The 25,977-nt window shown below is 29.5% G+C and overlaps 1 protein-coding gene across 2 annotated transcripts in view; it reads left to right on the top strand.

Moving 5' to 3' along the window:
• MCU (mitochondrial calcium uniporter) overlaps positions 1-25,977 on the top strand; it is a 770,244-nt gene that overhangs the window by 188,462 nt on the left and 555,805 nt on the right. For both annotated transcript variants that reach the window (XM_075376265.1, XM_075376264.1), the window contains exon 2: positions 22,057-22,149. In XM_075376265.1, the coding sequence (XP_075232380.1) occupies positions 22,057-22,149 (93 nt within the window). The remainder of the gene's footprint in view (positions 1-22,056; positions 22,150-25,977) is intronic.

Here is a 25,977-nt window from a genome sequence, read left to right as displayed (position 1 = left end):
GGGTGATGCACACACAGACACATATACAAATGCCGTTTAGTAGGGTAGGATATGTGAAAACAGGTCCATTGTGTATCTCGGTTACAATTAAAAAATCCCTTTTCAGTCGATACATTCAGTACACTTTGAATTTCTTTCCGTGTAGATATTTTGTTTAAATTCACCCGTTTAAATACTTCTAATTCTTCACAGAACAAAGCCAGTGCTCTAAATATTCATCGTTTATTTTATAAAACAAAGTGGCTGTAATTTTCATACATTCTTCTTCAACACCGCTGCACCCATTTTCTTGCAATTTTGCTATTTGGGAAAACAGAATACTTTGTTTCAAGGCCAAATTGTCTTTAAGTTGATTTATTTTCTTTAAGGTTTCAGTTGTAGAAATACTCTAATTTTCGATCTTTAACACAGCTTGATGAAATGTTGCTGACTGTGCGTGCATATAAAAAGCCAAAATTCAGAGTTAGGTTTTTCAAACAGGTTCTCAATATGTTTGAACTTTTATCGATGCTCATAAAGTAGTTTTTTTAATGGTTTGTACAGTTTCAAAATTCTTTCAATAGCAGGCATAAGCCCAAGCAGCCTAGTTTTATGACAACCTTGCAATTTTTGATACCTTGTGTCAACTTCATTACGAAATTTATTCAAAGATTCCACACGAACAGTATAAATATAAAAATGTGAATGTATTTTCACAATAACGCATTCAAAGTCTATGACAATATGCGGCAGTTTTAAATGCGTTGTGAAATGTATGAGCTCCACATACTATTCCTTTTTTTTTTTTTGGAAAGATAAATTTAGTTTTGCATAAATATTGTAGAGGCCTCGTCTTTTCGATCCGCCAAAATTGCAATAGTATGATCAAAAGGCCACAAACAAAAGAAAAAAATATCCGAAGTTATTAATAAAATGAAATTTTATGTAATTTTAATTTTTTTAAATGTGTATATGTAATTTAACAGTCGGGCAAGGAAATCATGTGGTGACCACATCAGATTTTTCAAAAGTCTTATTGTTCTCGTACTTCAGCCATAAAGGAGAAATTTCAAAAAGTTAAAATTTTATTAAGGAATTTCATTTTCTCAATTATGGTGTCGATGGGATGGGGACTCCTGAAAATATGATTTATGATTGCTGTAATTATGTACAATTTTAAAAATGTGTTGCTATTTTGCTCGCTTAAATATAGATTTTAAATAATCAAATTCCGCTATTAAAAATTTAAAAGACCAGATGACCTGCCATCGTCTTGATGAACATCCATTCCATGAGCCAAACGCTAGATGGAAGTTTTTTTTGTATGATTTGTAAGATATATTTTGACTTACAGGAATGTATAATTAATTACAGAAAAAGTGTTTATTTTTTAACCTTGAGATAATTTTCTGGAATTATATAGAAGTTGTATAAAATAATTATATATATTTATGTATGATGTAACTATACAGCTTTGTTTGAATTAATACCATAAAAAACGATCCATTGTGCTATGAGAAGATTAGTAGTGAGGATAGAGTGTTTAAATAAACAGTAGAGGCCTTTGAATAATTAGATTGTTTTAAGATGAAATGACAAATTTTGGATTTCATCTTTTTTTCACAAATAAATACAAATCTCAAGTAAATAAAAACTATTAATACGAAAAATAAGAGATATAAATAAAAAAGAAAGTCAACTAATTAGATAATATAAATAATACTAATAAGACCAAAAATAAATAATAAAAAACAAAAACTTTTTATTTTGTGGCTTGTATTTTCTGTTATTTATTGGTGAAAATCAGTTGCCTGGAAGGAAGAATGATTTGTAATAAATAATAAAATGACCATTTAATTAAATTTATTGTTTTAAAAAGTTGACAACAAAATTGTAATACTTTCGTGGCATTGGTTATTTTATTTTTATATAGCGAAAAAAATAATTATAAATTAAAAAGTTTAAAAAATTGATATTTTTAAAATTTGATTGGCTCCCTCACCCACAATATTGTAACCAAAGTATTTTTTGGGCCATTTGCACTATGCTTAGGAAAACAAACAAAAAATTAGGTTAAAAATATGAAATAAATAAAAAGAGTTTTTCGATTGTTGGGGTAGGAAGAGAATTTGGGGGAAAATGTTTTTTAAATCGTAAGATAAGCATGTACAATATAAAAATTGGGGTTATGTTTGCAAAAGTTTGAGAAAATTATTCTAAAAAATTATCCACCGCCCCTCCCTGGAGATATTGATTCCAAACTTTTACCAACAATTTATTCCGTAAAACGCGTCTGTGCGGCAGATTTCATCAAAATCGGTTTATCCAGTCAAAAGTTACTTCATTACACCAGCACACTACATACGTGGGAACGTACGAACATACCCCCTCCTGTTTCGTTTTTTTTTTGTCCGTGGGTCATGAAACGTTGTAAAATGCAAAAAAATACCCATACCCCATTTTTTGACCGATTATAATACTTTCCTTCTTGTAGCTAACTCTAGAGGTAGTGATCTCCAAAGTTGGGTACGCAAGGTGATACTTGGGGGTACGCCAGAGAAGTAACATAAATAATAAATAATTTGATTTTTTATACACACACACACACACACACACACACACACACACATATATATATATATATATATATATATGTGTGTGTGTGTGTGTGTGTGTGTGTGTGTGTGTAATTTATTTATTTTCCTTGGATTGGGTAGAATTAAATATATTAACAGGACATATTTTACTTAAAAATATTATCTTTAATATCTTGGGTTAACCCGTCAACTATACAAACTTATAAATTATAATTTTGCGTTGTATTTTCTGTTATTTATTGGTGAAAATCAGTTGCCTGGAAGGAAGAATGATTTGTAATAAATAATAAAATGACCATTTAATTAAATTTATTGTTTTACAAAGTTGTCAACTTTATATATATATATATATATATATATAATTATATTATATTGGTAAATTTATAATTATTTTCGTCTTAGAGGTACGCAATCAAAAAGAATTTGGTCGCTGCTCTAGAGCTTTGTTCCCAGGTAAGTAAAACACGGCACATAAAAAAATAAATATTATTAACTACTATTATTAATGTTATTCCGGTTATGTGAATTGTTCACTTAAAATATGCATTACAGCTTTGGAAATGGTGATCAACCTCTTTTCTTATTGGTAGTAAAACCGTCATATTTCTGGCGAACTCCGTTAAGAATATTTAAAATATTTAGGTCAAGTATATAAATGAAATGCAATGGCTATTGTTTCTGGATATAGTGATTTGTTTATAACGATTACAGGTGTGACGTTACCTGCATAACTATGACATCATAGTTATACATAATTATTTCGTTGGAAAACCTGAATGTGAAACCGGTTCTGCTACGTTGATATCATACCTTCTACCCAATGTAGTGTGCATATTGGATAACAGAAACTTGTTCCGCTCCTTATCAAACTGCTGTATTAATTTCCTATTTTGTACTGTTCAACAGTAATGACCTTCTTATTTAAATACCATACCTTGATTTAATAATTATTTAATTTACAACGTAATTTCATTAATTCTATTGATTTTATAATACGTAATTATTGCAATTAGAAAACAATTTAAGTCCTTGCGTATTGAATTTTTTACGCTCATCTATCACGTTTCATTTGTTGAAAATCGATTCTCACTGCATTGGATAATAGCCATCATTTCAAAAGCTACTTTCTACCGATTGCACTGGAATAAAGGCCAACATTTAATTTAAAAAAACAAATTTTCCATATAAGAAGACAACTTTCTTAACAAATATTGTCATTAACATACACATTCTCAACGTTTGAAACTAAAATTCACATCTGTTTTGATTTAACGACGTGTGAATAATAAATAATACGTACAAAAATTTACTCGCTGGATATAAAATATTTGCGACCGACAACGCTTGGAAATAAAAGAACTGAAGATTAATCAATGTCATAGGCCTCCAAACTCTGAGGGGGGAACTACGTACGTGATACGAATAATTTTCTTTTTCGTGTTTATGTCGAGCCAAAAATATTTCATCGCGTAATAACACTCTTAATACGATTGTTGACATGTTTTGACAAACCAAAGGCTTTTCATGTAGTCAGAAAGTATACGAATTAATTATACGCTGCATATTTTTCAATTAAAATTCTTTTCTTTTATCATAAATTGAAAAATTTAGCGTTTTAATTCAAAATATTTATTACTAATAAAAGTTTTAGAATTTTTCTAAACAATTTTTTTTTTAAGTATTCATTTACATACCATAATTACCTTAAAATTCTTTTTCTAGTAATTTATATTTAGATATACGAAGATAGTTAGAATAAATCAAAATTGTTCGGTGAGCAATAAAGTTTAATCAGAGAACGTGTTTGTATTTTAAAGCATCACCTTCGTTTAGTAATTTTGACTCGTCGGCCAAATCACGTAATGCATGAAATAACTGCATTTTCCCGCTAGTAACTTGCTATTTCATTTATAATAAATATACTGTTTTTGAGATATCGAATAATAATAGAACATTTTCACGATTTTCGTAGATTGATTTAATTTTTCGTTGCAAGCTCTGTAGATAGTGTACGTTTCCATACTATATGTGTATGTATGTTAGTAGATGTATGTATGTATGTGTAGATGTTAGTAGATATATATATATATATATATATATATATACATATATATATATATATATATATATATAGAGCGTGATTCAGGAGGAAAGGAGAATAATTCGGAAACTGATTCTAGAGCTTGATATAAGGAAAAAAGTTGATACAAATATACGTCCGAAAACGTTTTGTTGTCGAGTTACGGGTAAAGAAAAATTTTCCCCGGTGAAATGAGATTGTACTGAATTTTAAGCTGTTATATAGGAAGTAAACTTGGTGGTTTCTTTTGTTTTTTGTCTTAAAAATCGAATAAAATATGTCCCAGAACTATAGTTCCCGTAGTTTTCATAATATTCAATGTAAAACAGAAGAATTCGGTGATAAACGCTTTATTTTAATTTCTAAAAAAAATAATTTTCGACACCGAATTTTTTTGTTTTACGTGTCACACACACTCACACATAATTGCTAGGATACGTTTTATTTTCACTTCATCTTTAAGTTTTAATTAAATACTAAAGCAATTCAATTTCATCTCATTATCTCGATTTATGTCGGTTTAATTATTTGTACCAGATTACACATGAACGACAAAACCTTTTTATTGTAACTCGAAAAATAATTTATTTTAATTAGACATAACAATTTACAGGATTGAAATATTATCAGTGCCTACTACTTGTTAAACATGAAATATATATTTTTTCATTTGGCAGCCTCATGTTGATGAAGAGTAAGTTTTCAGATAAAACACTAAACCCTTTCCCCTTTTGCCAAATTGTTTTGAAATGTATATTAATTTATTTATATCATTTTGGAAAATAATCCAAGGTATAAAAAATTTAAAAAAATGTTACATAGCTTTCACAGATTTTTATTTCCTTGTAAGAAACGAAGGAAGTATTTCAAATTTCAAGGGAAATATTCATTTTGACCTTCCCTGAATCCATTTTGACTAGTTTAGGCGTGAAGTCTGTTCGTACGTATGTATCTTGCATAACTCAAAAATGTTTACTCGTAGAACGTTCAAATTTTGTATTTAGGGCTGTTGTAACATGTACACCTCCCCTTTAGTTGTGCACCTCCCCTTTTGATTGCAATTGACTGAACCAAAAGTGTCAAAAAAAAAACCAAATCCAAATCTTTTGGATTTTAAACATTTTCTTAACTGCAGTAAAAACCCCTCATTGAGAGCTTTTTAACGATATATCGTAAGTGGTATGAGTTATAGCCAAATTAAATTTTAATTAATGAAATATTTGGATCTTACAACGGGAAGGCAACATCGGTTCGAATCCGACTTCATATACATATATTTTTTAAAAGTTTTTATTAATTTAAATATATTCATTTATTAATAATTATTAATCTCCTATTGTAAAAAAATTACAATAAATAATTCAATAATAACAATAAAAAAAAAATGGAAAAAATTCAGAAATTGTTAATGAAATAAAATTTTATGTACTTTTCATTTTAATTTAAACATTTTTACAGAGGCTAATAATCATTAATAAACCAATATACAGAATGTTTCTAAAATGCTGGGTTGGTTATACTTTTTCGGATACTTTTAAAGCTAAACAAAACAAATTCTTAGAAAAAATGGCTATATCTCCTTCGTTCTCCCATTGTCCGCCATTTTGTTACTTTTATATAAAAATTTTTATTTCGAGTTCGGATACTGGAATCACATTAATATTTGTAAGCGTCTTTGTAATAAAGTTTTAAAATTAGCAAAAAATTAGGACTTAAATACCTTCGCAAATTACAAAATGGCGGCCGTGTTTATTTTTCAATCCTTTATATGTCCATAAATATAAGTTGTATGAAAATATATGTTTTTCTAAAATATTAAGCCTTTTATTTGAACAAAATGTTTTATTTTTTAAAATCAGTTAACAAATAGCCGAGTTATGGCAGAAAATTGATGTAATTTTGTGTATTTTTTCATGTCCACCACTTAACGTTCAATTAGACTAAATATTAATTGCTTTTATTTATTGTTAATTCTTATTCTCTTTAGATAGTAAATTATCTCTTAAAAAATATTTTTCATCGCTCTCTTCCAAGGAGTTGAAAACGGGTGTAAAGGAAGCTTTCAAAAATTTTTTATTTCGCACCGGTTGAATTGTAGCAATGAAATTTGTCCGTTAATACTGTTAGTGATATTTACTCTTGAAATTTATCTAACACCATCTCAAGAGAATTAAAGTTGTAATTTCCCACCTCCCAATCACTGTATATTTTTTACTCTTTCGATAGAAGAACTTGAAATTTATCATAGCCGTAAACGTTCCATCTCTTTAAACTATACATAAAAACATAAAATTGTAATGAGGGTGGATTTCATGAAGAGAACAGCATCTGAAAAATGTAAACGGATCTTATCATAATTATCCTATTAGATAAAACTTGATTAACATGAATATTCAATTTCCACAGATAAATTTCGTAAGAAGTAATAATTTGGCACATCCCTACGAAATATTATGAATTCGTATTACAAGATTTCTTTGAAATCATACTATGAGGGTGAAATTGGATAAAAGGTTTTTTATTTTTAGTTTATATTACGAAATTATTTGACTGTAGAAAGGTCAGATCGTAAATCCATGAGATTATGCAGAAAGTAATCCAACCTTCGTGAATTTCAAACCGAGTTGTTCAACTTATAACTTTTCATCAGCCTAGCAAATGATGTTTTGAAAATTTATTTCGGAATCACAAATAACAATCACAGTTGGATTACTGTTTTGATGTTTTCTTCTTAGTATAAAAAATTCACATTTTTAATGGTTGGATTCTTTCTTTTCATCCGGTCTATATTTATAATTTGGATATAATTCAAATTTCCGTTATTATCGAATATCATCCACTTTTGGAAGCGGCTAATTCTCCCGCTTCCCAAAAACTGGAAAGCTCTGTTATTTGAAAAATATTTAATGTTTCCATTTTTTTCGAAACTGAAATTTTGCTTATTTTTTCAGACTATACTTGAAATAAATAAACGTCAAGGATTTAAATTTACAACTTCTAATTAGTTTGAAATAGTTGTACTCCTTACAACTTACTTACTTTCTCCTAACATACAACTTAATCTTTAAGTATTCATCTTCTTTAATTACTTCAAAGTTAAAATTTAAAAGAGAAAAACTGTGAACATAAACATGAGATTCAAGCATCTTTTTACAGATCTAATATTAAATTGGCTTGAATCTAAACAACTATGTTGCAGTAATTGCTACAGAAGGGCGGATTTCCAGTTTTAGTTAAGAATGAAAGGATGTTACAAAATCTGTAACATCTGATACTGTAATGATTGTTTTTTTAAACTATTGCTTTTTTTTGCGGCTCGAAAATCTCCAAAACTTATAGATCAAGTTGATTAAAATTTAGATGTGCTGTTATAGTTTATCTGAAGTTGTGCATGTGGATTTGATGAAGATTGGTTCAGTCGTTCTTGAGTTACGCCAATTTAGGATCGAAAAAAGGATCTTCTCGTTTATACGTTGTCACAACCGAATTAAATCATGCACAAAACTAATGCTTTCATTAAAACTACAACTGTTTTAAGTATAAATTAAATACGCTAGATCGCAGCACACAGAGGTTTATTAATGTACACGTTGTTAAGCTAATTATTTTGCGATATGTCGCAAAATAACATGATTAAAAATAATGTTTAAGTACAATAAATGTTAAAATAATTAGCTTAATATTTGAAGTACTCTTAAATGGAGCTGTAGTGTTCATGAAAGCATTAGTTATGTACATGATTTAATTCAGTGGTGACAAACAACAAAGAAGTTTCAAATAAGAGAAAAGTCAGCCTTTTTTGCTGGCAACTCAGGTTCGTCTGAACCGATTCGCTTGAAAATGAATAGGGGGCTGTATTCACAATAGGTATCCACCAAATTTAATCAGAATCAGTTAATATCTGTGTTCCGTAAAGAGGAAGAAAAAATCTTATATGTGCACAAATTGTATCTGTACGTACATATTGTCTCATGTTCGCGGTTCGAACGGGATATTGAGAGACCAACAGACTAAAAATTTCTTATACAATTTATTGCTCTAGAGACATATAAAAAAAATAAATAATAAAATATTATTTAAAATAACAATATATAATATACAAAATAGTAATTCAAATTAAAAGGACAAGATTTGTTTAATGACTGTTAAGTTATAAAAAACAGAATACAGTCCAATTTACTAAAACGTTATTAATTATAAACGTTATTAATAACAACATAACAATAGAAAAGTCATACAATTCACTTTCTGTAAGTATTGTTACTTTTACTCTTTACAATGGAATTGTCCTACATTTTAAGAATGAGTAGAATATTTTCATTTTTATTACTGTTTACAACTTGCTGCATTCAGCCACTGTCCACGCTGGAATACTCGTGACGTACTCTTCACTCGTTACCGCACGCCTACTGATATCGCCGTCATCGCAACGGCGTCGAACTCGGGCTTGCAAAATTATTCTGTTAACGGTTGTTATCACAACTGCGCCGAACATGGTCTCGGATAACTACTGACTCTCTCACCTGGTTCCTGACAGTATTTATATCCCCTGGCAGATTCAGTACTCGCCTCATCCCATTAATTCTTGAAGCGTAATTATTTTCAACGTCTGCACCCTTACTTTTTTCTATAAATTCTTATCCCGATCCGGTAAACAACGTTTAGAGGTGCTATTGACTGTATTACTAAGAACAAATTTTTAAACGTACCTGTTATTTTGAGAGAATCCGTCTTAGTTCCTTCTGGATTCTTCTTTTCATTACTATTTTCTCTTTCTTTCGTCTTAATTGGAAAAAATCCGTTATACTGGTGCTAATACAATATGTATATAAACATGACCGGGCAAAGTAGCGATTGAAATTTTTTTTGTTGAAATCCATTAAAAATTGCAAATCGGTTTATTGATACATAAAAATTCATTTATTTACCTAGAAATACTTAAAGATTTATTATTTGCTCTTTGCATAGAACTTTTATATAAAACCTACAGTTTTATATTAATCAATAAGAGATTGTGGCAAACTATAAATCATATTTATAAATTTATTTTTGTACAATAATTCTATAATAAAAGTATTACTTGTGCGGTACTCCCTTCTTTCTCTTTATAAAAATGAAATTTTAATCCATTAATGTATTTTATGATACATTCTGGACATTTTTACTTAATTTATATGTTAAAATTTATTTACAATAAATCAGTTATAATATTTTGTAAAATTTAATCTACATATTATGCAGTCGTGGTCGCGCGGCTAAATATCATAGCAATAGTAAGGACGTGGATGTAGTAACACGATATTACCCTTTTAACTGTATAACTAGATCCACAAGAATAATAAATTACTAACGAAAGAATTAAAAGAAAGGCTTAAATGTTGTTGTAAGTATATAAGTGCGTGAGTAAAGACCGTCATTTACGCTTGAGGATAAACGCACAATTATTGTTATTATTATTAGTTCTACTACAGTTCATACGAAAACTTCTTATCGGTAATCATGACTTATAAAGCGTGCGTGTTCACGACGCTTGTACCTCTTTTCTATCCGGTAATTCACACTTAACAAGAAACAAAGAGCAAACCTTAAGTTGTTAGGTATAAAATCTTTTATATACTCATTTATATGTTAAAGAAAATTTGTTTTATTTTATAAAATTTATTCTAGTAAATTAAAGGCCCCTTCAAAAATTACATTTAACAGTTATGTATTTTACAATAAGGCAGTGTAAATGCAATTTAAAAAAAATAATCAGATATTTTTACTTGATATTACAGAATAAATAAAATTAAAATAACTTGATTTCGATCAATTTGTATTTAAAATGTTTATATAGTTGTTTAAATACAACTTCTGTTTCTCAAAAATAAATATTAACTGATAAAAATAAAACTAGTTTTCATCTTTGAAAAGTTAAGTATTTTTTATCACTTTTGTGTATTTAAGAAAAGATTGAAAAGATTTTGGGGATAAAACCATATACAAATTATAAATCACTTATCAAAAATTTAAACAAAAATTAAACCATGCTTTTCATAAGAAAAAATTTAAACAAAAATTAAACCATACTTTTCATAAGAATGCTACATTATAATCCGTTAGAAATACAAAGAACTAGCTGACCCGGCAATGCTTCGCCATTGCTATATTTGAGTATATATTTATATATAAAGTGAATACAAATGAAAGTTTGAAAAACTTTAAAAACTGAACATTACGGAACTTCACAAAATTTAACCTTTCTCTTTTTCCTTTTTTCATTCTTCCCTTTCTCCCTTTCCCTTCTTCCTTTTTTCCCTTTATCACTATTTCCCTTTCTCCATTTTTCGCAAAAATATTTCTTTTCACGGAATTAATATATATTCTGAATATGAGCCAAATCGGACCATAAATACAATTTTTCGAAATATCTCTACTCCCAGCGCCACCTTGCGGGTCCAAACTAATTAAGAAACCTTCGCGGCGTGCGCACAACTCACCAAATTTTCATTGCAGTCGGATGAATGGTATAGGACCGCATGCGGAACAAATAAACAAACTTTCATTTATTTATATATAAAAGATTGGAAAATATTAAAACCGTGGATCAATGTAGCTGGATTTATTTTCAATTTTTTTTTCCGGATCCGTAATTGTAATGTCTTTTTAAGCTTTTTTCCTTACATCTTAATTGAATATACAGTACTTTAGTAACCGATTTGAATTAAAAATACCGTTAAAGTAGTTCAGTATACAGTACTACAATATGAACACATTACTACATTAACGAAGCACACCTTTTTTTTTTTTAACCAACGGGTCATGTTTAAACTAAACTTGTTCGTTAAATTATATTTTTTATTATTAGCCGGTCAGGGCTCGCTTCGCTCGCCCGACCGTATAGCCAGGGGCTCTGCCCGCTGGACCCTCGACGCGTTCGTATCCTAAACATTGTGAGAATATTAAATATTTTAAGAAAATAAATATTAGTGCATAGCGAATGTGTTTCTGAACATTTGGTGTTTTTATATTTAAAATAGGCTTAAGAAGCGAGTAGATATAGAATTTACTAGTTTTTTTTTTTCAAAAAAATAATGTTAGCCATATTGATAACAGGGAGTTGACTTTTTCAGTTAGTCTTGTATGTCTCCACGTAAGATTGTGTAAGTTGCCGGTCCAGCTGCTGCTATTGGCGCAGAGTGGGCCAAGTGTGCGCCGGCCGGATGCGCTCCAACGACTCTCTCCCGCTAAATAAAGAATCCTTTTTATATTGCTAAATAGTAACTAATAATCCCTTTCTTTTATTAATAAATAATAAAGAAATATACAAATATAAATAAAAATAATTTACGCTTAGAAATTAAATTAAATAATATGAAAATTAATCGACAACGGACTTGAGTCGGCTGAGAGAGAGTGTCGCCGTGCGCAGCTGCCCGGTGCACCATTGGTCCGCTTTGCGCCAATAGCAGCTAAAATAAAAGTGTTAGACACATAAAAGTTTTTTTTATCCTTTTTTTTTTTACCATCATCTCCCACGGAGTCACATAAAATTTAGATACACAACAACCCACGCACCATCTTTTTTATGAGAAAGATACTTTTTCCACAGTACGTATTTAAATTTATTTTTATTTTTTAAAATTTAATAGTTCTGTATTTTTGAAATGTATGTTTATTATCTCTTTTGGATCAACAAAATTATATTGATGTTTTTATATTTTTATGCTTAGAAATGATCTGAAGGCAAGCTTTTTTTAAATTTTTGTTAATTATTTCTATAAAAAGTTACAATTTTTCCTCCCCAGATTCTGTTAAAACAACATTTTTTTTAATATTTATTAAAATTAGGTTTTTTTTATCAATTGCGTTGTCTAACTTTTTACTTAAAAAACTTTTTTTTGTGAGATGATGGGCATTGACTGACTGCTTTGTTCATTTTGCCCTACGAGAATGGAAATTTAAAGCCTATGAAAAATGCCGTGCCTATCGCGAAAAAAATAATTAAAATTTTTTTCGGACGTTTTAGAGAAAATGTATTAAAGAAATTTTTTACCTGCAATTTATAAATAATCCAAAATCTCTATCTCTTAAAATTAAAATATATGATTTTCTATCTCCCTTCGGTTAAAATATTTGATAAAGTTTATACTTCTTACATATAACTATCAGGAAATGTCTGCAATTTTTAAATTGTAGATCCTGGACTTAAACTGCAGAAAAGGTTTTTTGAAAAAGTATTTTTCTTCCACTTAAGGCTATTAAAATTAAAATAGTTTTGGCGCCTATATTATATTCCGGACCCAAAATGAAAAGCCTTTTTTTTCATTACTTTAAAAGATATATTTTATTTTTTCAATATTTTTAAACAATTCTCTTTAAAATTTTTTTATTTAGGTCACTTATTTATAAATAAATCTCCCTCATAGTGTAGGGAAGTCCCTTAAATCGAAAATTTTTTATTCAAAATTTTGGAGTTTTGATGTTGAAATTCTATTTTGATAATCATCATAATCAATAAAAAGAACCCGTGATACTTGCACACGCAAATTTTTAAAAGTTCCGAAAACGTTTTTAAAGTTTTTTCGATCTCAATGTCTGATTGTATGCGGTTTTATATTTTTTAACATTTTTTTTTTTTATTTACTATTATTTAAAAAATTTGTAGAATTTTTTATTTTATAATTTAATGAGTTCAGATCACTTTTTTTAGTGATCCAGTGACCCTCTCAGGGGACCCGGTTTGAGAGAGGCAGCTGTTAAAAAACCGAGACCCGGTGTGGGCCCCCTTTGTGGGATACTCACATTGGAGGCAAGGCATCAAGACCACCTTAGGGTGGGGTTCAGGAACGACATAGTGGGCCTGAATACCTTGCCCTAGGGTTAAAGGCGGACACTAAAACGATCCGAGAGAGCGGACAATCCGAGAGAGCGACCGTGCTTATGTTTCACGGTGAATCCAGTCCAGAGGCGTAAGGAAACAAGATAAAAAAAAGTTATTTAATGACAAAACAAAAATATACGTAAAAAGTTCTGATTCGTTTCGAAAGATTATTTAAAATAAATTCTATTGATTGCATTTCACACTAATTAAAAAAATAAATAAATAATAAACCTTAAAAAATGATTGAAAATTAAATAAATATTAAAAAGGTAACTAAAAAAGAAAAGAAAATTAATAAAATAATATTGTTAAAGGAATTCTACGCTATTTGTGGTAATTTTTACATGTACGAAGTAAAGGAAGTACTGTGATCGAGAAAAATGTCGGTTTTAAGATTTCAACAAAAATATCCATTTTGACCAGCCCTGAATCCATTTTTTCTAGTTTCGGCATGACGTCTGTACGTACGTATGTATGTATCTTGCATAACTCAAAAAGATTAGCTGTAGAATGTTGAAATTTTGGATTTAGGACTGTTGTAACATCTAGTTGTACACATCCCCTTTTGATTGCAATAAACCGAACCAAAAGCGTCCGAAAAAGCCCAAACTCCAAAAATGGTTTATGAACTTTTTCCTACTGCAGTAATAAGCCCTCATTGAGAGCTTTTCAACGATATGTCTTAAGTGATATATATTTTCATTGGTTCCAGAGATATCACCAAATAAAATTTTAATTAATAAAATATTTGGATCTTAGCAGGGGAGGTACACAGGTTCGAATCTGACTTGACCTTTTTTAACTTTTTTTTAAAATTTAAATATATTGATTTATTAATAACTATTAACCTCTGATTGTAAAGAAAAAACTTTTTACGAAAAATAATAATTCAGTAATAATAAAAATAAATATTATAAAATATAAGAAGTTATTAATGAAATATATTTTTATGTACTTTTCCTTTTAAAATGAATTTTTTTTTTAAATGACACATTAATAAAAAAAAATAATTTCATTTTAAAATGAAAAAGTACATAATATTTTATTTCATTAATAACTTCTATTTTTTCATATTTTTTTATTGTTATTATTGAATTATTATTTATTGAAAAACTTTTTTACAGTCGGAGGTTAATATTTATTAATAAATCAATATATTTAAATTAAAAAACAAAAAAAAAAAACAAATGTGTGTATGTAATTTAATAGGTGTACAATGAAATCATGTATGTGGTGTCCACATCAGATTTTTTTTAATATAAAAGAGCGATCATCAACAGCTGTGCTCATTAGCCTGATGGAAATTGGTAACTTATGAAAAGGTAGCCTGACCAGGGTTTGAACCTGGGACCTCCATACGAAATTCCGAGACGCTACTTACTAAGCCACAGAGGTCCGGGTGTGGTTTTTGTTTTTATTTTTAATTTTTCTTCTGTCCAAATTAAAAAATGTTTTTCGTGATTTTAAATGTCTTTTGATTAGAAATAATTAGGCCTACCTCTTTGTAGCTAACTATTTAATTTAAATAGTTTTTTTATGTGTTAACAAATAAATAAATAAATAAAACTATTTTGGATTAATAAAATTAGTTTATTGGATGCAGTTGAGTTACGCGTACGAAGTCTGATGTTAGTCTCAGTGTATTTTAATAACGTAATAAGTTGTATGGTTTACTTCCAACTAAATCTTTTTCCTGTTCGCTTAAATTAAGTTAGGGAAGGACGAATTTGTGTTTTTAAAGATAACAGTAATATTTCAATTATATTATTATTTTTTTATGCTAGAGAGCAACCCGTATATTATTATAACATGAATAACTTGACCTAGTGGATAACATTCGTATTAGTCTTCTTAACCTTAGTTTAAATTTGGTAGTTGAGATGAGTGGAGAGAGGATGTTTGAATAGTTGATAAATTAAAAGGGTGATAAGGGGTCACTGTGATGTAAAAGAGCTTTTCAAACGGTTTGAAATGAATCAATCAACGCTGAATCAAGCCACTTGTTATCAAGTACTGTCCTTAACTTACGTGTACATCATCACGTTCATTTTATTCTAATTGTGGTGATAGTGGTTTCTATAATTAATAATTGTGTTGATTTAATATTGTCTGTGATTGTTTACATATAATTTAGTGTTCTGAAGGAAATAGTTTCATTGTATTCTATCAGAATATAAAATAATTAATAAATTGAATTATTATTTATTGTTTTACAAATAATTAAATGTGGTGGTTTTTTATGTTTATTTCCGAATAAAAGGACGATCGAGACCCGTATGTATTTTTTATTTATTTATGCATGTATATTTAAGCCTTACTTTTCACCAAATAGTTAATTTTATTTTTTTATTTTTTTTTTTGGCAGTGAAAAAAAAGTTCTGGTCTTGTAAATTTTCATAGTTAAATTAAGAATAGGATTTTCTTTTAAAACGAAAGAATTAGTTATTTATGTTGACTTTACTTTCTTGGCATCAAGGATCTATGCTATAAGAAGGAAAGTATGGTAATAAATCAAAAAATAAGATAAAGGATTTTTTCCATTTCTCAACCCAGGGAACCCAAAAAACAAAAAAAGTAGGGGTAATGTTCGTACCTACATGTGTTGGCGTTGTTTGAAGCTGAATAATATTTGGCTGGATAAACTGATTTTGATAAAATTTGGCACTGACTACTAGTTTATATGGGGCAATTTGTTGGTAAGTTTTTGGGCTATTAAGATATTAAGTTCAGTGCTTGCGTACATCTTTGTCTTTCCATTAAAAATTTAATAATTTGCCTTCAAATTCTTCCCCTTTCCCGTAAATCGAAAAAAGATACTTTTTTATATATTTATTATGTATTTTTTAACAGAATTTTTTTATGTCGTCCTAAGCGTAGTAGTAGTGCAAGTGGACCAAAAAAAATATTTTGAGGACAATATTGTGGGTGGGAGAGTCAATCAAAGTTTAAAATATCGATTTTTTTTGAGTTTTTAAAACTTTTTTCATGAATCATTGTTTTTCTATTACGCTTGTCAAACGAATGTAAACCCCTTAACAACTTTGAAATCGTTCCAGATAGAAAACTGTAACTTTCAGAATAAGGTATCGATCAACTACTTTACTTTTTGACGATAGAATTTCTACTTCTTCTTGTTGTAAATCAAATATATTGAATAGTAATACCGTTTGGGTGAAATATCATTTTAAAGGTATCTAAGATAAGAAAAATGGTATAAATTAAAAGTTGGTACGATGTCTGGGTTTCCATACTTTGACTCACTCTATAAAAATAAATAGCCAATGCCAGGAAAGTATAATTTCTTTGTGGGTCTCATTATACGGTGTAATTATTAATTATTAGGTGATTATTAATGTATAATTTATTTAATATATGTCATTGTGGTATTCACAGGATTTTCGAGAAAAAATTTAAGAAATTAATAGGAAAACATAAGGTAAAAATAAACACATCCCTGGAATTCCTGTGATTCTTTACTCAGGATTTTTAGTAATTTTTATTCGTCGATTCTCTGTATAAATTTTCTTAATTTTCATCAAGACTGTGATTTTCCTTTTATATTTCTCGTGAATAACAATTTTCTTCGTACCACAATTGATCTTTGTTGACGTATTTAAATTTTAAATAAAAAATAAAATGAAAAAGTATTAAATAATTTTTTATCTTATTAAAAAAAAAATAATATGTATTAAATGTTTTAAATATTTTTTAAAGATTATTTATAGATTATAAGTTAATATATTGTTGATCTTTATTAATTTCAGCTGACCTCTAAAATAAGAATTGAAAAGATAATAAATGTTTACTATTCTTTTAGGATTTTTAGCGGTTAATTAAAAAAAAAATTATTTCAAACATTTTATTTGTATTTATTTATTTATAATATTTTCCCTTGGTTTGATGTAATTCGAATTTAATACGTAAGTGATTATATATTTTATGAAATCTAATCTTTATGGTATTTATATTAAATATAATTAAATCATTTTTATTTATTCTTGTCGGTGTTTTATACGTCAATAAAAAGGAACTACTGATAGGATTACGAAATGATAGCATTATTTACGTAAATTGAAATCTATCTTTAATATCCTTGGTACATAATTTCTCAGATTAAATATTATTTATTGAGATAAACTACGTGTTTCGTTTTTTTATTACGAGTACGTTTGAGATTTTTTCAAAAAAAGAGAAATTTTCAAAAATTAAAAACTATTTTTTAAGTATCGATTGTTCCCCATGATTTATTGCTAGTAAATTTGATTAATGTATGTTGATATTTGATAACTTTAAATTATATTTTTCAAACTATGTTTTCTTCGTTTAGGTTAATAGAATAAAAAAATTTTTTTTCTTTTTAAAACAATTAACAGCGTTCATATATTTTATATTGAATTAGGTACAGGTGTTCAAAAAGTGACGTAACCTTACGGGAAAATGAGTAAGTTACAATAGCAGTTAAAAGTGGCCTCCATTATGCGACTCACATAATTGAATTCGACGTTGCATGCTCTTAAACACATGGTGTTGGCTTGGCATTTCTCCCGCCACCACCCCATTCGCTCGCTCGAAAGTCTGTGCCACAAACGGCTAATGAGCCAAGAAACAGTTCAGCGACCAGTGTCCTAACTAGCTCCTACAGCTAACGTAAAAGCGTAAACACATGGTGGAACGTTTGTTGACGAATTGCAGCGTCACATTGTTCAATTTCGCTCTACAATTCGGAAATGGTGTGAGGATGAGTTTTGTAAGCAGCATCCTTAAGATGCCCCACAAGAAAAAAACAGGAGAAGATAAATCAGGAGACTGAAGGGACTACTACTCCTTCGAAAGCACTTGTCCATGAAAACACTGATCCAAGAAAGTCATAGTGTTGTTGGCTGTATGAGCCAACAACACATGAGGGATAGTGTTTAGAAATTGTTGCACTGAACCACCTGCTTGTAGTGCTCAATGTTCACTGTGCCATGAAATAATTTCATGAAGATTCGCCTACGTTACATTGCACTCCAAAAACCCACTTTTTATCCGTACAGCTGATGTGGATTTTTCATACACAAAATGAGTGAATTCTGTGAATTCACGTATCCATCAAGGAACCATCCCTTGTCAGACCGAAACCAATCATCGAGTTCTTCCCCATCATCGTTACAGATGACATGAACCACTGACAGAAAGCTACAAGTTTTCCATTATCTGCGGGTAACGACTTGTAAAAAACATGAATTCTGTTCGGATGCATCTTTAACTTGCGCAATGCCGTGTGGGCACTACCAACAGAGAGACCAGACTGGCTAAATAGGTATCGCACGCCGGCCTTCGTGGCACAAGTGGTAGCGTCTCGGCCCTTCATCCGGAGGTTCCGGGTTCGAATTCTGGTCAGGCATGCCATTTTCAAACGCTACATATCATCCATCTCATTCTTACCTTCTGAACCTAAACCTAACGGTGGTCCCGAAGGTTAAAAAAAAAGATAGGCTTTGCACACAGATCTCTTAGTGCTAACAGAATATGCAGCTTGCACATCTATCAAGTTTTCTGGTGTTAGCACTTTTGGTCCACCACGTTTGGCTGCATCTGTCATTCCCTTTCTCTTCGAACTTGTCGTATAGCCGCTTGATGAAGAAATTGTTTGTTGCATCTACACCATTCGTTTCTGTGAAGGCATTCTGGATCTGGGCATAACTGGAAGACAATGAATATTCTCTGCTGCATTGTGTAACCCATTTTCCTGAAACACGCAACAAAAGAAGAAAACATTCTTTAATAAGGTTGCGTCACTTTTTGAACACTGTAGAATTGTTTTCAAATTACTTAACACAGTAAGTTATTATACAAGAAAAAGGGGCCTTGTTATTATTAATATTACTACTTCTATTTCTTCATGTCATTTTTTCTTATTAAATCTGTATAATTATGATTGTGATCGATGTTACGACTTATTTATTTTAACCAGGTTAGATTTTTATTTACGGAATTTATTATGTTTTATGTTTTTAAATGATAAAAAATACGATGAACTTTCTATATCCTCAATTAACACAGTGTGTTTAAATTATGTTTACTTGACTATTTTTTAATAAACGTCTTCAAAATTTTTATCTCATCAAAGTTTAGTACGCTCAGTCGACGCGCAGGATGCGGATGGATTGCTAGGTAGAACTTCGTGTAGGTATCCCCTCCGCTACACTAATTAGATTGCAAGCACTACTTTAGACATCACGGTTCGAATTACTGCGCATCTATGTTTACGTTTTTTAAAATTTTACGAATGATACTTTATGAATATATTATTTAAAGAATTAAAAAAAAATTAAATCACTGTATTCGTTAAAAATTGATGGAAAGTGTACTTTATAACTGTATCACAAGGATTTTTTATGTTTCAGTTTCCTGTTGTGTTCGGTTATAGATTATAGTCTACCCAGTATTAGTGTTCCCTTTTGCAATAAGTCATATCCTATTATCGAAAAATTGATTAAAAAACATTAATAGTAGTATAATAATAATAATAATAATAATAGGTCAAAAGAAATATTTACGCTCCCGAGAAAGGAAGGTGGGAGAGGAGTACTCGATATTAAAAATCTATGCTACGGCCAGAACGAAAACTTAAGGGATTACTTCCATAGCAGGCAACACCCCTTCTATCAGGCCATCGTAGTGGCAGACAAAAACTATACGCCTTTAAACCTAGCCAACAGGACTAACAACGTAGAACATAAGAAAGAGAGCGATGCAGATAAAGTTCTAGATTGGGGAAGAAAAGAGCTGCGTGGGAGATATAGGCACCTTCTAGAGCAGGAAGGAGTCGACAAAGCAGCTTCAAATAATTGGGTTGTGCAAGGAAAGTTACATTCTGAGATGGAGGGGTTTATATGTAGCATACAGGATCAAGTAGTAGCATCAAGATATTTTAAAAGAGTTATTCTTAAAGAAAATATCAACAACAAATGTAGGCTATGTGTGCAACACAATGAAACAATAGACCGTATAATCACTGGCTGTCCGATTCTAGCTCTGACGGAGTACACCAGGAGGCCCAACAACGTAGCCAAAATTGTATCCATAGAACTCTGCAATAGATACAAGTTAGAGTTTCAAAAAGGGCCCTATTATACTTATAAGCCAGCCTCCTTTTTGGAGAACAACAACGCAAAAACTTTCTAGAACCAGGGAATTGTAACAGCAAGATTGTAATAAGCCAGATATAGTAGTAGTTGATAAAATTGATAACGTAACCTACCTAATAGACGTAGCCATCCCATCAAGTAACAACATCAACACTAAGCACAATGAGAAATATACAGATCTTGCTTTTGAAATTAAAGAAATGTGGAATCAAAAAGAAGTTTATATAATCCCAATAATTATATTTGCGAAGGGAATAATACCTATCATCTTCTTTGCACAACAGTCTTGAAAAACTGAAGATGCAGTGGTAGACCACACGCTAATGCAAAGGAGCGTGATAATTGACAAATGCCATGTTGCCCGGAAGGCGCTTAGTCAACAATAGCAAGCCTTATCTCGTTGTTATAAATTATTCCGAGTTTAAGGAATGTCACCGGCAAAACTAAAAGCTATGAAAATGTGGGATGATAATAATAATAATGCAAACAGGTATTATACAACCCATGACGAATAGACTATATCAATTTTAGAAATGAAATTATTATACTAATAAATTAGTATGAAGTAATATGTACCCGTAAATAAGTGTCTGATAATTTTTCGTTTGAAATTTATTTAAAAAGAGATATCCATAGTGATAAATATGTTACAAAGTTTTTATACGTATGTACAAAATTCACATTAAAGTATTTAAAAAGTAGTGAAAATCTGTTGTTATCTTTCGTAATGTTATTCGTACACATTCCAATACATTTCCGTTTTCGTTTGACACAATCAACTGATTTCCTTATTCCCAGCGTATTACGTTTATTATGCTCAGGGTCAATTTGATGTAGACAATTCTCTTCCTGGATTTTCAGAGATTTTTTTCAAATTTAATATTAAATTAATAAATATTTAAATAAATGTAATAATATATTTATTATTACATTAATATATTTATTATTACATTTAAATTAATATTCAATACATATCTAAATTAATTTTATTTTATTTTATTTGGAGTAGATTCTTACATTTAAATCATACTAATCTATATATATTTTGTTAATTTAAATTTTTATTCTTCTACTTACTTGAATGGTAGAGCAAGGTTAGCTATCTCTAATATTTGTTTATATTCATCCAGCCTGATAGTTTTAGATTTCTAATTTTTCTTTTTTATCTAGTTTTTGACCTTTTGGATAATTTGCGCACAATTATTGTTAGTTATATGGCGTATTTTATTGATGAAAGATGTGGCGTATTATACTAGAAAATCAGAAATCGACGTTACTTGGGGTTTGCAAATAATGAATTAATAATTCTGTTGTTAGGTAAAGAATAATTTTAAATGAATGAATCTAAATTTGAATTACTTTGTTTTTTTTTTGTGAAATATCTTAACTTTTTTTTCTTTTCAGGTAATAATCTCCTCCAGGTTCAGTTTTAACTCACGGTCACGAGAAGTGTCTTATATTCATGGGCTCTTCAAAAATGGAACTTCCTCGAAAATGGTAAATAAAAATAAGAAGAAATAGTAGTTAATTGTCAGTAATCTGTAAATTTTTCTCAGATGATTTTGTGTTTGTGCGTGCACGTATTTTCTTGTTATAGAACCAATCGATTTTTCAGATCAAATTTATATATGTAAATAAATATATAGTGTGTAGAATAGTCATCATAGTGACTCAATAAACATCGTTACAATTATAGGAAGTGTCTCTGACAAGTATGTCACGTGATTTACATGTGTTTCAACCGAATTAGTTTTAACAGATTTCTTTTAAATTACCCTCGGCCGCCCCTTATCCAAGAGAAGATTGTGCCCCTTCCAGCTTCTGCTCTGTTTTTTTTTTTCAATTATTATATCGAAAATAACTCTGATAATTAAATAGTCGAAAAATTGAAAATATATATAATAATTTTCATTTTTGATGATGGGGAGGGTTTATAATTAAATAAAAAGGGAAGATGAGGGAGATTTCTTCAAATCTTTTTATAATTGACCTTTATAAGCTTTTCGTGAAGTTTTCAGCAAATGTACCAATCTCGAAAGAGATTGTGTCCTGTATACAAGAATCGCCTTACCCAAATTCATTAATCCCATGTTTATTCGTGTAATTTAATTGTAATCTTTTTTTTTTAAACAAACCTCATTTAAAAAACATTCTTGCGCAGTGGAATGGAATGGAATGCAAAGTTGGCGGGAGTTTATTTCTCCCTACTTATCGCAGAACCTGGACAGAGTCCCTTGCTGCTGGATGATTCTAATCGCGCGTGTTTTTAAAAGGGTTATTTTTAAATGGCGGGTCTAATTTTTCAAGTTTTGTTTATTATTTAGTGATTTTAAGACGGATTTAGTTGCATTCCAATCCGTTGTTGAACCAGCGTTATCGAACCCATTTTATGGGCCGACTGCGGAAGGCTAGGCTTATGAAGCCTGTCTTCCCGACGTAATTCCCCTTCAGACCGTCTACTGAAGTCCTTTCGGTTCTAACGCTTCATAGTCTAGCAGGAATACGCCACAACGGGACACTAACTATAAGGAGGAAGCAATGCGACCCCTACTCCGGAGGAGTCGCAATTGCTGGTTTATTTCTTGCGCAGTTCTGCGCAAGAAGACCAACTTTTTGCTGTTTTATTTTGTTTCTTTTTGAAGAATTATCAATTCATTTTAATCAAATTAAAAAAGAAACCCTTTAATCGATAAATAATAGTATCACGTCAAAAAAGCTTTATAATAAAATACCGTTTAACTCACTCACCACTATGACTGCATAAGTCCGTATGAAAACTATAAATACAGTCAACATAACCTCAAACTTTTTTTAACCGTAAATTGAGCGTAAATGAAAAAAAGAGACTCAAAAAATTTCATCAAATTTTCACATGCACAACTTCAGATATACTACTACAGCATATCTAAATTTTAATGAAATTGATCAATAGTTTGGAGATTTTCGAGCCATAAGATTTTACTTTGGCATATATATAAGGACACCCGATTATAGGTATGTGGTATTTTCGTACTCCTCATACTGAAAACGTAAAGAAAATTCATTTTCACTCCACCACTCCCATCATACGACCTAAAGTAATATTGTATTTTTCTTGAGAAGTCCGTAAAAATGAGCGATTATTAAATTATACCAGGAATTTTGTGTACTGGTTCGTGAACACATATCAAATAAAACATGAGGATGAAATGCTGGTTTATTTTCAAATTATTTATATATTTCATTTTGACGTAACTGAAAATAAATTTTAAATTTATAATCTTAATTTACATTAAGAATTTTTATTGGTTTTAGAAATTGTATTCCAATCCATATCAGGCCAAGAGGATTCAACAGATGAACGTAATCTTAAATTTCATTTCTTAAACTTGCATACTTACCGTATAAAAGTTTTAATCACGTGAAACTCAATAATCAAGTCGTAATTATCAGAAGATCGGTTTTTATTTGAGTGCCATTTCAAATTTATTATCGACTGTTACTCAACTCATATCTTCGTTTCTGTTTTTTTTTTTTTTTTTTTTTGAGATGCTTTAGTGTAGTATTTCTATTCATATTGAACGCGTTTACTGAGGGTTAGTTTGTGGTCGATCATAAGATATTAATCTTATGAATTTTGATGAAACTTTGTACATAGACTCGTACATTTTAGGCAATTTATTGATAAACGTTTTGGAGTCACTATCTCCAGTGGCTGGGGGTCAATTTTTTCAAAATTTTGCAAACATAACCCCGCTTTATATTAAGCTTAGTACATTCGTGCATTCTTATCTTACCATTTAAAAAAAAAAAATTGCCCCAAAATTTCCCCTTTCCCCCCCAAAAAACCTATCTTTTTATTAATTGTATATTATTTAACATAATTTTTTTTGTCTTCCTAGGCGTAGTAGTTGTGCAAGCGAACAAAAAAAAAAAAAAATCTTTGGGACAATATTGGGGTGGGGAAACCGATCAAAGTAAGTTTAAAAATAATGATTTTTGAATTTTTCAAAAGTTTATTTTAATCTATGGTAATAAACATTTAGTAATAATATTGCAATAAAATTTCATTATAAATTACCCCAACCCCAAAAAAGGAATCTTAGGTAATTTTTTTTTTATGCACTTGTATAATTATTTTTCCACTATATAAGAATAAATAACCAATGCCAGGAAAATATTAAAATTTTGCTGTCAGTTTTTTTCGTTTTAAATTTTCAAACGATGCATGCATGAATTTAATATTAAATTTGTCAAAAAAACATGTTGGAACCCATTATAAAATATCACCTTCTGGGATTTATTTATATATTTTTTTAATTAAATACAGTTAACGCTTGCTAAAAATAATTACAAATGTTCCCTTTAAAAAAAAAAAAAATTGTTCTAAATCCCCGTTATTAACATTTACCTGGTTTTGTTAGAAATTTTGTAAATCATTTATATTTGAAGAAGTCTATGTTTCGATAGACGACTGATGTAGACACTGAACAATTGATATAAACGACATTAAATTTAATAAAAGAAGTTCTAGTTTATTTTTTTATAATTTGTTTATTTATGATTTATATTTATTAGCAAGATTGGTGAGGTTTGAACGGCGGTAAACATTCCGGGGGTGATAAGAAAACTACTAAGTACTTTAAGAATTAAAATTTCGTAATGATTGGTTAAGTAGTTTTGGCGGTTATCGTAAACAAAAAAAAAGGACTCTATATAATAGTGAGCTGTATTATTTTACTTTAGTCAGTACTCTATGGTGTGTATGTATTTTGGATTTTATTTGGAATTTGTGTAATCTAATAACTGGTTTCCTTATTCAGCGTAATCCTACCCCGCTTAAAAAGAACACTCTAGTAGAAAATCGAGAATATATTTGGTACAAATGCCTGTAAAAATTAAAATAATCTTGAGACTTTTCACTGAATGATTTTCAATTAATCTTTCATTCTTTTTATTCTTGTTCTAATAAATCAGACCGTAACAAACATTTTTGTGGAACTGTGTTGGTTGATATGCTGCCTGTCTGGGTTCAGCTCCATATGTTACTTATTTATATTTCTTATGATATATTTTAGTACAGTCTTGTTTTCTTCTTTTTTAGCTGTATATTTAGTTAGCCAAGTACAGGTGATGTTAATATATGCATTTCAATAATATTATTGTATTGTTCACTCTCACATTCATAACAAAACATATTCATCTCATCTCATTTATTAAAATACGACACAAAAATGTAAAAACATTATATAATTAAATATGTTAAAAAGTAAACAAAGAAAGTTTAAGTAATCATTTAACTAGTGAATCAGTGCATTTTTTTTCACGTAAAGTTATTCTATGGAT

Source organism: Lycorma delicatula, chromosome 10, assembly GCF_047948215.1.
Source record: "Lycorma delicatula isolate Av1 chromosome 10, ASM4794821v1, whole genome shotgun sequence".
NCBI classification, from domain to species: domain Eukaryota; kingdom Metazoa; phylum Arthropoda; class Insecta; order Hemiptera; family Fulgoridae; genus Lycorma; species Lycorma delicatula.
Note: the sequence above shows the minus strand (reverse complement) of the source record. Positions and strands in the feature narration are given on the sequence as shown.